Source organism: Chrysochloris asiatica, unplaced genomic scaffold (assembly GCF_000296735.1).
Source record: "Chrysochloris asiatica unplaced genomic scaffold, ChrAsi1.0 scaffold00011, whole genome shotgun sequence".
Lineage (NCBI taxonomy): Eukaryota > Metazoa > Chordata > Mammalia > Afrosoricida > Chrysochloridae > Chrysochloris > Chrysochloris asiatica.
In genome coordinates, this window is record NW_006408529.1 from 24,247,541 (window position 1) to 24,261,566 (window position 14,026).

Consider the following 14,026-nt stretch of genomic DNA (forward strand, 5'->3'; position numbering starts at 1 on the left):
GACACTCTACCCAGGGAAGCAGTGACACCAGAGATGGAGGCAGAGATGAGGACGTGGAGAGATGAACTGGGGACTCGGGACTCAGGGAGGGAGAGGGTTTGTGTGCTGACCACCAGGGGACAGGATTGCAGGGAGTACTCTTTGGTTGTCTGATGATGCATGGAGGGGACTGTAATCATTGCAATGAAATGAAATACGATAGGATGAATGTAAAGCTAACGTTCTCCCATGTAAACTATCACATAATTCACAATAACAAAAAAAATGTATAAAGACATACTGACACTTCTTTTTTCAGATTCCATCACTTTTACATTCCAGTCCCTGGATTAGAACAAAAAGTAAAGACAAAAAGAAAAGATGGAAACTGATAAGAGTAATGATAGTTTCCCTTGCAAGAGTAATTACAGGAGTACTCTAATAAACTTGGTCTAGCCAAATGCATACCCAAATAGGTCACTATGCATGATGTACATACATAGTGAATAAATCTTTACAGAGTACCCCTATCTAATCAGTCTAAAAGTCTCCTAAATATACAAACTCAGTCCCACTTGGGAGACAGACTGGTACTTTCTTTCTGTGTTTACAATTGCTCACAGGTCTTAAGCTTTTGAATTTTCCTTAGTTGGGTCCATCTGTGAGAAGGACAGGGACTGGAATTAGATTGTATTCTGGAAAAGACGAGCTAGAGAGATCAGGGCAAGAACAGTAAGGTTTTAGTAGGGGCGACCAAGAAATAGGATAGATAAGAAGACAAGGAGCAGTACCTCCAGAGATACTAGAGGTATCCCATACCTTTTTGTTTTTTTAACCAAGACAGGGATGGAAAGAAGGGTGACTAGTATGGGTTTCTCCTGTTCACCCCACATTTCCCTATTACTGTTTGCTTGAGTTCTGGTGAGGCGCTAAAGGAAAAGCAGCAGACTGCAACGTCAGTTTGAACTGTAAAATTGGCAGTTCAAACTCAATAGCCACTCCTTGAAAACCTTATACAGGGTTGCTATGAGTTGGAACTGACTCGATGTCACTTAACAACAAACAACAACAACTGCTTGCCTGAGAAGGTATGAGGATAGCACGTGAAGACTACTAACTAGATATGAATCAGGCAAAGCAAATAAAATATCTGGGCAGCAGACAGAACAGTTCCTTAGTAACAGCTGTGTGAGATGACATGATGTTATGGACTTTTTGCACCAAACCATACGTACATTTTTCATTTCATTTTGTTCTTTTTGAATATTCTCTAACCTATGTTTAATAATTTTAGGGTTTTTAACTCAAACTACTAATTTGGATGAGCTTTTCCTTAAGAGAAAATTGAACTTGCTCAAAAATGAAGTTTTATTCTGTCCAAGTGTTTAAAGTTACCTGTTCTACCTATCTGACCTCTATTAATTTTAAATATATTTACTATCAAAGATATATTTTATCATACATTATCTTATTACTTAAAATCTTTTAACATGCAAATCTTACCTCCCCACAAAAATTATTTTCTTAAGGAACAATATGTTCATTCATTAAATATTTACTCCATGAATTCTTATGTGGAAAATTTCCATTATCTGTTCATTCCATTTTTCCACAAACTTTTGTGTTCTCTATAATACCTAATACTACTGAGCCATATTTACTTACATGAAGAATTGTTTAGATGCTGATCTCGAAGTGTATGAAGTTCTCCAAGAAGTTTGTCCATTTTTTGCTTCTTTTCCTGTAGCACTCTCATTTTGCTAAAAAGCTGGACTTTCTCATCTGGTAAATGATCTGAAACAGATGGATTCCTACTCTGGGAAACCTCCCTAGTTAATGAAAGACTTTCTGCCTGTCTTCTATTATCAGGAACAGCTGGAGGCTTTGAAAAAAAAGAAAAGAAAAGCTAGAGTAATTAAAAGTTGCATTCTTATATTTTCATTGTAAAAATGCAGAGATATTCTTTGTAGATGCGTGTTGCTTAAAAAAGTTTGTAGAATTTGATTAACCTGACCTATACTCAGAGTGATAATTACTCTAAAGATCAACAGAGAGGGAAGGAGCCTTCACAACAAGAATCAATGCTATCCCCTCTGTACACAGGGTAGATAGGGATGGCCAACTTAAGACATTGGCTACCTAAAATGAGAGGCGTTAAATGCACGTAGTGACTGGCTTACAAGGTTTCAAGAGGGAGTTTAGTTTAAGAGTGCAGGGAGTACAAAAGTGTCCCCACTGAATAGTTTTCATCTTGTCTAGATGGGTCTAGTTAAAAGAGATAGGGATAAGATTCATATGATTCAATAGTGAATAATTATTATTATGACTAATTGTGACTCCCACAATTATAAAGGATAGTTTTGTAACAAAAACAGGAACGTGGTTAATCTTACAGTCCAAAAGCAGAGGACCCTAGGACCATCATGGGAGAAAAGCACAAGCAGAATGCAGGACCTTATCCAGAGAAGCAGCGACGCCAGAGACGGAGGAGATGGGGTCACTGAAAGGGGGAGCAGCTGAGGACTCTAAATTCATGGGAAGAGAGGGACTAAGAGCAGGTGGCCAGGAGGCCTACCTGCAGAATGTGCTTGTTGGAGGTGTAAATTATTATATATGCTTGAGTATTGTTTTTTTAAAAAAAGCTAAAGTGAATAGAGAAAAATAATTTTAACTGATGCTACATGGAGGGGATTATAATCATTGTAATGAAACAAGGTACATGATTTGTTGAATGCAAAACCGATGATCTGCCCTGCAAACTTTCACTCAATCCACAATAAAAAAATGTTTGCAGAAAATTGGACTGAAAAGAAAATGAAATTTTTCCACAAACTTTACGAAGTCCCCCTCATGAGGTAGACAAGATAACTGAATTACTCTCTAAAGTGGTTGTATCATATCTCTGCTTTTCAATTGGTCAGCAAGAAAACATAAGGCGATGCATTTTCTTTAAACATACTCATTTCCATAGTTGTTGTTAGGGGCCATTGAGTCAGTATTGACCCATAGCAACCTTATGCACAGCAGAACAAAACACTGCCCAATCCTGGGCCAACCTTACTACTGTTGCCACGCTTGAGTCCATCAATGCTGCCACTTGGCCAATCCATCTCGTTGGGGGTCTTCCTCTTTTTCTCTGACCCTCCACCTTACCAAACATGATGTCCTTCTCTAGTGAATGGTCCCTCCTGACAATATATCCGAAAAATGAGAGACGAAGTTTGGCCATCCTGGCCTCCAAGGCGCATTCTGGCTGTACCTTTTTCTAAAATGGATCTATTGGTTCTTTTGGCAGCCCATGGCACTTTCAATATTCTCCTCCAACACCATAACTCAAAAGCATCAATTCTTCTATGGTCTTCCTTATTCATCGTCCAGCTTTCGCATGCACATGAGGTTAATGAAAATACCATGGCTTGGGTCAGGCGCACCTTAGTCCTTAAGCTGACATGTTGTTTGCTCTTCAATACTTTAAAAAGGTCTTATACCAGCAGATTTGCCCAGTGCAATACGTCGTTTGATTTCTTGACTGCTGCTTCCATGAGTGTTGATAGTTGATCCAAGAAGAATGAAGTCCTTGAAAACTTCAATCTTTTCTCCTTTAAGAATCCTGTTTATTGGTCCAGTGGTGAGGATTTTTGTTTTCTTTACATTGAGATGTAATCCATACCAAAGGCTCTGTCCTTTGAACTTCATCAGTAAATGTTTTAAGTCCTCTTCACTTTCAGCAAGCAAGGTTGTATCATCTGCATATCACAGGTTGTTAGTGAGTCTTCCTCCAATCCTGATGCCACGTTTTTCTTCATATAACCCAGCTTCTTGGATTATTTGCTCAGCATACAAGTTGAATAAGTATGGTGAAAGAGTACAACCTTTTTGTACACTTGTCTTAATTTTAAAACATTCAGTGTTCCCATGTTCTCTTTGAACAACTGCTTCTTGGTCCAGGTACAGATTCCTCATGAGCACAATTAAGTGTTCTGGAATTCTCATACTTCACAATGTTGTCCAGAGCATGTCATGATCCACACAATCAAAACTTTGCGTAGTCAATAAAGCACAGGTAAACATCTTTCTGATATTCTCTGTATTCAGCCGAGATCCATCGGACATCAGCAATGATACTCCTTGTTCCACAGCCTCTTCTGAATCCAACTTGAACCTCTGGAAGTTCTCTGTCAGTGTGCGCTTGCAGTCATTTCTGTATTACCTTTAGTAAAATTTTACTCGCGTGGGATATCAAAGATATTATCCAATGATTTCCGCATTCCATTGGGTCGACTAGAATAGCTGTCCCCCAAATTTCTTGGCAGACATGAGTGCCTCCTGTGCCGCCTCACTTTCTTGAAAGATTTCAATTTTTATTCCATCAATTCCTGGTGCCTTGTTCTTTGCCAATTCCTTCAATGCACCTTGGACTTCCTCCTTCAGTATCATTGGCTCTTGATCATATGCTACCTCTTGAAACGGTTGAACATAAACCACTTCCTTTTGGTACAGTGACTGTGTATTCTTCCATCTTCTCTTGATGCTTTCTGCATCATTCAATAATTTGCCCAGAGACTCCTTTAATAACAAAAGTCGAGTTTTGAATTTTTTCTTCAGTTCCCCCAGCTTAAGAAATGCTGAGCATATTCTTCCTTTTTGGTTTTCTGATTCCAGATCTTCGCACATTTTGTTGTAATATTTGGCTTTATCTTCTCGAGCTGATCTTTGAAATTTTCCGTTCAGCTCTTGGACCTTCTTATTTCTTCCATTTGCTTTAGCATTCTACTCTGGAGAGCATGTTTCAGTGTTTCTTCCGACATCCATTTTGACCTTTTTCTTCTTTCTTGTCTTCTTAATGACTTTTTGCTTTCTTCATGTATAATGTTCTTGATGTATTTAGTGTTTAATGTATCAAATCTGTTCTTCAGATGATCTCTAAATTCAGGTGGGATATAGTCAAGGTCATATTTTGGCTCTTGTGGACTTGTTTTCATTTTCTTCAGCTTCAATGTGAATTTACATATGAGTGACTGATGGTCTGTTCCATAGTCTCATCTTTCCTTTCTCAGGGCTTACAGTTTAAAAATGCACATTTATTATCATTATTTACAAAAATCATCATAATATATCAAATTAAACTTAAGAGCCTTCTTAAAATTGTCAATGAAATATTACCAGGACAGATTTATACCTATGTCTTAAACGTTAGGGCAATTAATAAACTTTTGAGGAAAACACAATGTCATCTAATGACATACAAAGGGAAATTACACTTATCAACTCAAAGTAGATTTTCTTATAATATAGTGTTTCTCAAAATATAGTCCCCAGACCAGCATCAAATAGAGGAAAGCAAACCCTACTCATGTAGTAGGAATCTGCATTTTTAAAAATAATCATGACACATGATATTCATGTTCATAAAGTTTGAGAACCACTGTTCTAATTAATATGAAATAATTAATCTCAATTACACTAAAGAAATTAAGTTACCTGAGAATCACGAAGCTGGTTATGAAAACGCTGAATCAAATCATTTAATTCTTCATTTAATTCAGATGTTATACTGATTCCAGATAAACTACCTGTAGTTTCTGTTACAACTAGAAAGAAAATGAACTATTCATTATAACAAACAAATTGAATACCTTTTCAAATCTGAAAAGCTTAAAATACATTCTGAAAGTACAAATGGAATTTAAGAAATAAAAGCCTAACATAATTTGAAACTAGTTAATTTTCAGATTTATCTGCCAACCCATTCTTTTATCAAATGTTTGTATCCTAAAAATAAAAGGGACATTCACATAGCTCTAGTGTAATGGTTATCTTTTTTTCTTCAACATACCAGGAAGGATACAATTATATTCCAACTGATTAACAGTGACTATGAAAATCAAGTATGGATTACCCACTAAGCAAGGTAAGCATAGGCTTACTTGCACTTACTAATCTATAATGAACACTTTCACATGGGTTTTATCACATGACGTGGTAAAAAACATGTGAAACTGTTTACGACAGACCAGTAAATAAAGTACAAGTAAGTCTGTGTTTACCTTGCTGTCCTCTGTCCCTGTCAGGGATTGTAAATTTGAAAAGAGGCTTTGATTCAATAGGAAGGTGCTATGTATTTGGGAGAAGGACAGATGTCAGCCATACCTAGAAGAAAATTTTTGATGTTTTGAAAAAATGTGAAAATATTACCTACAGGTAAGTAAGCACAAGAATGCCTGTACTTAACTTGCTTATTGGTTAATCTGCCCAGTGGGAATCTACCAGTCTATTTGGGTTTGTACAGTATGAGGTTAAGTAATAGCCTGAAAAAGCACAGAACATTCTGATAGGTCTAGTTTTACCTCCCCTAATTAAATCAATGGTAGAATATAGCATCTAGCAAAAATTTTCTAAAAGGGTCACATAGTAAATATGCTACACTTTGAGGACTAGTTTTGGTTCCAACTGCCACTGTAGCGGAAAAGTATACAAGTACAGTAAGTTAAAAAATGAGCATGGCTGTATTCCATAAAATTTTGTTTTTAACAAAAAGCAGTGGCCAAAACCAGTTCTTCAAACCCTGTAGTAGCGATGGTGGTTATGTGCCATGGAGTTGTTTCTGTATAGAGTTTGCAAGGCTGTAAATCTTCTCAGGAGAAGAAATCCTCAACCATATGTATAGTCAAGGTCATATTTTGGTTCCGGAGCGCCTGGTAGATTTGAACTGTTGAGCTTGAAGTTAGTAGCCCAACTCCAACTCGTAACTCAGTACACTACCAGAGTTCCTTAAACCCTGTAGTAATTTATTGTGATACAAGTCATACTTCTTTTAAAATTGTGATATAAGTTATCTTCTTAAAAAAAAATTTTTTTAATTCATATACCCAAGGTAGTTTTCTGATGACAATTTTGATGTCAGCTGCTGCTACTAAGCCAACCTACTGTTATTCCTATTCCCAATTCTCCAGTTCTAAAAAGAGGAAACAGGCTTTCCCACCAAGAAAGTACACTTACAATTTTAAGTATAGATGAATTCTATCTAGTCCAAACTCTATTTTGCAAAGAAAGAAATCACAATCCAGATAACACACAACTTTGCTTGTGAGTGGTATAAAGAATACTCTTTCCCATGACAAGTATATTGTCTCTTACATATAAGGGAGCTTCAAAATGTTCATGGAAAAGGGAATTAATTCAATGACAATGGAATTTTTCCATGAAATTTTTGAAGCCTCCTTGTACCAGAAGTTATGTATTATAATTGAGTTTCCTTTTTTAAAAAAACAAACAAACTGTACAGTCTCCAGAATAAGAATCAGATCCAGTCCTGTGTCTTTAAGAATTTCTAGTAGGTTAAGTCAGAGCAGGTGCATAAAGTTCTTATTAATATTACTTTTAGTACAAGAAAAGGAGCGCTGGTAGTACAGTGGGTTACGCATTCAGCTGCTAACCACAAAGTCTGAAGTTCAAACTCACCAGCCACTCCACGGGGGAAAGATGAAGTTATCTGCTCCCATAAAGATTTACAGTTGTGGAAACCCTCCGGAGCAGTTCTACTCTATCCTATAGAGTCAGTATGAGTGGTAATATCAAGTCAATGGCAGTGGTTGCTTTTGGTTTTCGTAACAGAAAAGGCTCAGAGCTATTTTAATAATTTAAAAACTGCATGTGCATCAAGTGAAGGTGACTGTGATGAAGAATTTGTTGTAACAGGAGTTGGTTCGATCATTTCAAAGTGAGGATGAATCTATGTAATATTCAAAGGCTGAATCTATGTAATATTCAAAGGCAAGTAAGAGTTATCTTTCAGATACTCTTAAGCCAGGGACTGCCTGTATTCTGTTGCAAATAGCTCATAAACACATGGGGAAACTTATTTTAATATTACCACACTATTTTTACACTTTAATATATAAGATAATTTCAAACTAGTCATTCTCCACTTCCTTGCTTATCATGTTTTAAAAAAGATTATCTGCTTACTTACACACACAAAAAAAGTTCAAATCAGAAATAAAAGAATCCTTATTTAGAATTGGCTCTACTACTTCAAGTCACAAACTCTTGTGTTAAGAGTTCCTTCTCTACATTGTTAACCTTCATTCAATTCACCATAAAAAGTTTCAAACAAAAAAGTTTCTTCTCTATAAAATAAGAGTACGGAATAAAAGCTTTGGCCCCTAACCTGATAATCTGTATGATAAAATGAGACAATGCAAGTGGGATTTGAGATTAACATAGCTATCAAAGAAAAGACTTAAATCTCATTAGCTAAACTTGATAAATATTCAAGAGGTTAGGCATTAGCCAAATTAGTATTAGTCATCATGTTAAATTTATTTATTGCCTAAATCATCAATTTCCTAACTATAAAAGCTAATTATTTTAGATGTTAAACGGGAACTCAGGGGACTAGAATATCTGCAATTACTATTATTAACAATGTTGTTGTTAAGTGCCATTGAGTCGGTTTTGACTCATAGTGATCCTGTATAGAGTTTCTGAGGAGCAGCTGGTGAGTTTGAACCATTGACCTTGTGATTCACACTAACTCTGTGGTCAACAGCACTACACCAGGACTCCCTATTAAAAACAGTATATCACTATATCCAACTATATAACTATTCTAAAAGTCTAAGTTACTTCAAAGTCATGAAGTTCCTTATAAAACTGTAGACTAAATTAGGTAACAGTCATCTGGGCCAGCAGAATAAAATGTGTTACCTTTGTAAGGACCTAAACCCAGTGACAAAAATGGGTATGTCCAAAAGGTGGGTAGGGGCAGACTACTAGATTTAAATCTTATTTTACTGGGTTATAATAAGTAACAAAATGAGAAATTAAACAATGAGAAATTAAACACTTAATTTGAAGGTAATGAGATCTGACTGCTATAAAATTAGGCTCAATGCTAAAGAATTCAAAACAATTTTTCCCTAAATGATGCATGGCTATGAAAGAAGGACAAAGAAAGAAAAGAACATGCTGAGTTTCAGGGCAATAGTACAGGATATAGCTAAAAGGAGCACCGTATGCAATTGGAGATCTAACCAAAATCAACACACTCTAAAGCTAAAGATGCCTCAATAAAAGATTTAATTAACTTTATTCCTTGCAAGACAAGCAACAAGCCTAGTTGAATAGAGTATAAAAGATGAGAATAAAAGCACCAAGAACCCTATTAGTCTGAGGTACAAAAAAAGAACTACAGCCTCTTTTACCTCTTAAAGGTACTCTCTGATGAGAAGAAGAACGAGCTGGCTGTCTGCCCGGTACAGTATGATGGCCAGAAGTTGTCCCTGCAGCCTTTTCTGCGTAACCAGAGAGAAGCACATTATAAGATAAGCCTCACATATAGGTTTCTAATCTAGTCAACAGTCAAGATGCGATTTTAATAATTAGCATCTACTGTGTGACACCCATTATTTACTGAACCATGCTTATAAAAACAAGATTCTAAGACTGTCATACCAGAATCATCCATCACAGCAATGGCCTGCTCTGCTTTATGTTGCAGAGCCAGGAGAGCAGCCTGTCGTCCCTGCAGAGCTCTCAACTGTTCCTGCTGTTGTAACATCCTTTTTAATAAATCATGTTGTTTCTTCAAATTTTCTATCTCTTCCAAAGGCTCCTGCTGAGGATCCCTGGCCTGGAAAATAAGACCAAAAATACTTACATCTGACTAATTAAATCCATGTTCCTGCTTCAACTACCAATGGCAAAAGTTATTTTCTTAAGATAACAAATTACTATTAAACATACAATCCTAGATACAGTTTAAAAGAAATAGAATGACACATAGACAGCCTACCACATTCAGTCAATTTCATGATGAAAAACCTTAAGCAGTGGTTTAACACGACGACAAATTAACAAAAATAAAGAAAAAGGCACATGAAAAGGAAGATAAGAAGGTTGAGAAGGTAAAAGAAACCCATGATCAATAAGGGATCTAGGCCCTACAGAAAAGTAAAAGCAAGTTATACCAAGTTAATGCCCTGCCAAGTCTCTGAGAGAGACCAGTCTAAGCTAAAAAACTTCCTAACTCCTAGAAGCGATGTTTAAAAATAAACAAACTCAGAAAACAAACCAACCCACTTCAGGTAAATTTTTATCAGTTCTAACCAAGACAGTAATTTTTAAAATATACTTCATTTCATAATCATAAGTGAATAGGTTTTAGTATCATTATGTCACATTATATATGCATATGATAAAGCAGAAGTTATGTTTTACTTTCCAAATTCCCCCCGAAAGGATAAAAGCAGGGCACTAGATTATGTAACTGTGGCACTGTGGATCAGCACTGCACTGTGAACCACAAAGTCGGCAGTTCAAAACCACAAGCCGCTTCTCAGAAACCCTATACAGGGTCACTGTGAGTTGGAACCAACTTGATGGCACTTAGCAACAACTTATAAATAAAACTTAACTCCAAAATAAAAAACTGTAAGCCAGATTGTATATTAAATGTACATCATAATGGTATTTTTCATTTTTCATCACTGATTTATCTTTAGAAAAATCTTACATTTCAAAAGTTCAATGATTTTACCTCGTATTTTCTTAAATAAGAAATTTTATAATAAAATGAGATTACCCTCAACTTTGTATATTCACTGTAAGTAAGTCTATTTACAATTTACATTACCATCAAATCTGATTTAGGTTTATGCAGATTATAAATGAATGATTCTGCCTCAAAGTCACTAATCAAGTGCAGTGATTGATTCTGAAGTAGAAATGCACCAACCTCCTTTCCCTAGGATCATCTGACTCCTAGACAAATTACAGGGAAGCAGGTGGCTCAAGAGAAATTTCCTTCTGGGTAATATCCTTTACTTATGCTATGCAAAAACCAACTCGTTAGCTCTTCAAGCAAACTCATCAGTATCATGAATGAGAATGAGTAACTATGATAACATTTTACATCATGATTTCTTGTTCTTAGGTGAAAGTGGGTTCTAATTCATAGCGAACATGTGCACAAGAGAATGAAACACTGCCCAGTCTTGACCCATCCTCATTAATTGTTCTGTTTGAGTCCATTGTTGCTGCCACTGTTATCAATCCATCCTGTTGGGTGGGTCTTCCTCTTTTTCACTGACCCTTCACTTTACAAAATACAGTGTCCCTCCTGACAACATGTCCAATATACAAAAGACAATGTCTCACCATCATGGCTTCTAAGGAGCATTCTGACCTGTACCTCTTCCAAGATAGATTTGTCAGTTCTTCTGTAAGTCCATGGTGCTTCATTATTCTTCACCAACACCACAACTCAAATGCATCAATTCTTCTAAGGCCTTTCTTATTCACTGTCCAACTCGCACATGTATATAAGGCTCCCGTGTATATGAAATCCCATGTAGATGAAAATATCATGGCTTGGGTCAGGCACACCTCAGTCCTCAAACTGACATCTTTGCTCTTTAACACTCTACAGTCATCTTTTGTAACAGATATGCCTAATGCAATGTCTTTTTATTTCCTGACTGCTGCTTCCATGACTGTTGACTATGGATCCAAGAAAAATGAAATCTTTGACAACTTCAATCTTTTTCAGTTTATCATGTTATTTATTGGTCCAGTTGTGAGTAATTTTGTGTTCTTCACACTGAGCTTCAATCCATACTGAAACCTGCAGTCTTTGATCTTCATCAATATTTCAAGTCCTCTCAGTTTTTGGCAAACAAGGCTGTCATCTGCTTAGCACAGGTTATTAATGAATCTATCTCCAATCCTGATGTCACATTCTTCATATAACCTAGCTTCTTGAATTATTTCCTCAGCATACAGACTGAGTAAATATGGTGAAAGGATACAATCCTGGCACACCTTTCCTGATTTTAAACCATTCACTATCCCCTTGTCTTGCTTGAACAACTGCCTCTTGGTCTATATACGGTTCCTCATGATCACAATGTTCTGGAATACTTATTCTTCATAATGTTATCCAAAGTTTGCTATGAAACACAGTTGAACGCCTTTGCTTTTTCTGCTTTTATCCAAGATCCCCTTAACATCAACAATGATATCCCTTGTTCCACATCCTCTTCTGATCCAGCCTGAATTTCCGGCAGCTCCCTGTCGATGTACTGCTGCAATCGTTTTTAAATTACCTTCAGGAAAATTTTAATTGGTATTAGTGATATTGTTCGGTAATTTTCATATTCTGCTTGGTCATCTTGCTTTAGAATGGGTACCAATATGGATTTCTTCCAATCAGTTGGCATTCAGTTGGCCAACTAGCTATCTTTCAAATTTCTTAGCAAGTGAGTGCATCCAATGCTGTATCAGTTTGTTGAAGCATTTCAACTTGTACTCCATCAATTCTTGGAGCTTGTTTTTGCTAAAGTCTTCAGTGCAGCTTGGAATTTTTTATCAATACCATAGGTTCTGATCACGTTATCTCCTCTTGAAACAGTTGTGCATCAAGCAATGATTTTTGGTATAGTGACTCTATATTCCTTTCATCTTCATGTGATGCTTCTTGCATCATTCCATATTTGACCCATAGGAACCTTCTGTATTGTAATCCAAGGCTTCAATTTTATCTTCAGTTCTTTCAGCCTGAGAAATGCTGAGCATGTTCTTCTCTTTTGCTTTTTTAACTCTAGGTCTTTCCACATGTCATAAGTCCATAGCTTTGGCTTTGAAATTTTCTATTCAGCTTTTACTTCATTTCTTCCAAAGGTTTTAGTTTCTCTACACTCAAAAGAAAGTTTGCATCTCTTCTGACATCCATTTTTTCCTTTTCTTTCTTTCCTATCTGTTTGATGGCCTTTTCCTTTCTTCATGTATGATATTCTTGATGTCAAACCACAACTCTAATGGTGTGTGTCACTAGTGTCTAATGTAACAAATGTTTCTTTAAATGGTCAATAAAAGTTAGGATATATTCATGTCATATTCTGGCTCTTACAGACTTGTTTTAATTTCCTTCACCTTCAGCTGAACTTTCACATAAGCAATTAATTGGTCAGTTCCACAATCAGCCCCTGGCCTTGTTTTGACTGATAATATTGACTTTCTCCATAGTCTCTTTCAACAATGTGACTTGGTCATCAATAAAATTAATAATTAATAATTAAGCAATTAATTACATAACACAGAATTTAGTTCTCAAAGAAAGATCGAATAGAAAATATAATACTATGGTTGGAATATTTGAGATACAAACAAGAGGAGGCTGGTCGTTGTCTATCTACTTTGTACTCTCTACACTTCAACATACAACCTATATTAGTTAAGTCACTCTTCACTGGAGGGTCTTCTGTTTTGAGTTTCTAATAAACTAAAGCCTCCTTTAGTTTTTAGAAATTAAGTACTATTTATTTCTTCCTCATTCTATACAAGTGAAGTTGCCTTGTTAATATTTATATCCATTCATGCCAAGTTTTATCTAATTGGTTCTGGTTTATTTTGCTTTATTTTGAAAAAAATTAAAGGAAGGGCACATAACTGTCAATAGAGCATCCATATAAATGACATTTCAGACTTACAGAAAGGGAAGATGAGAAAAAAATTACTATCTAGAAATGAAATTATGCCAACAGGATGGTGCAAAGAATAGGAATCAAAAAAATAAAAGAATTTCTATTAAGAGGGATTTCTTGTAGTATATAGTATTTCTAGGTCTATATTCACCCATTAATTATTCCCAATGGAATGCAGAAATCATTGGACAATCTCTTTGATATCTCAAGCGAGTAAAGTTTTGCTCAAGGTAATACAGAAATGGCTACAATCATACATTGACAGAGAACTTCCAGAGGTCCAAGCTGGATTCAGAAGAGGCCGTGGAACGAGAGATATCATTGCAGATGTCCGATGGGTCTTGGCTGAAAGCAGAGAATATCAGAAGGATGTTTACCTATGCTTTATTGACTACCCGAAGGCTTTCGATTGTATGGATCATGACAAGCTATGGACAACATTGAGAAGTATGAGTATTCCAGAACACTTAATTGTACTTCTGAGACATCTGTACCTGGACCAAGAGGCAGTTGTTCGAACAGAGCATGGAACACTGAATGTTTTAAAATTGGGAAAGGTGTGC

General features: G+C 36.1%; 1 protein-coding gene across 1 annotated transcript in view; it reads right to left on the reverse strand.

Moving 5' to 3' along the window:
- PCM1 (pericentriolar material 1) overlaps nucleotides 1–14,026 on the reverse strand; it is a 104,979-nt gene that overhangs the window by 78,262 nt on the left and 12,691 nt on the right. The window contains exons 5-7 of the mRNA XM_006834460.1: nucleotides 9,436–9,613; nucleotides 5,461–5,570; nucleotides 1,645–1,861 (exon numbers count right to left, since the gene is read on the reverse strand). Of these exons, the coding sequence (XP_006834523.1) occupies nucleotides 1,645–1,861; nucleotides 5,461–5,570; nucleotides 9,436–9,613 (505 nt within the window). The remainder of the gene's footprint in view (nucleotides 1–1,644; nucleotides 1,862–5,460; nucleotides 5,571–9,435; nucleotides 9,614–14,026) is intronic.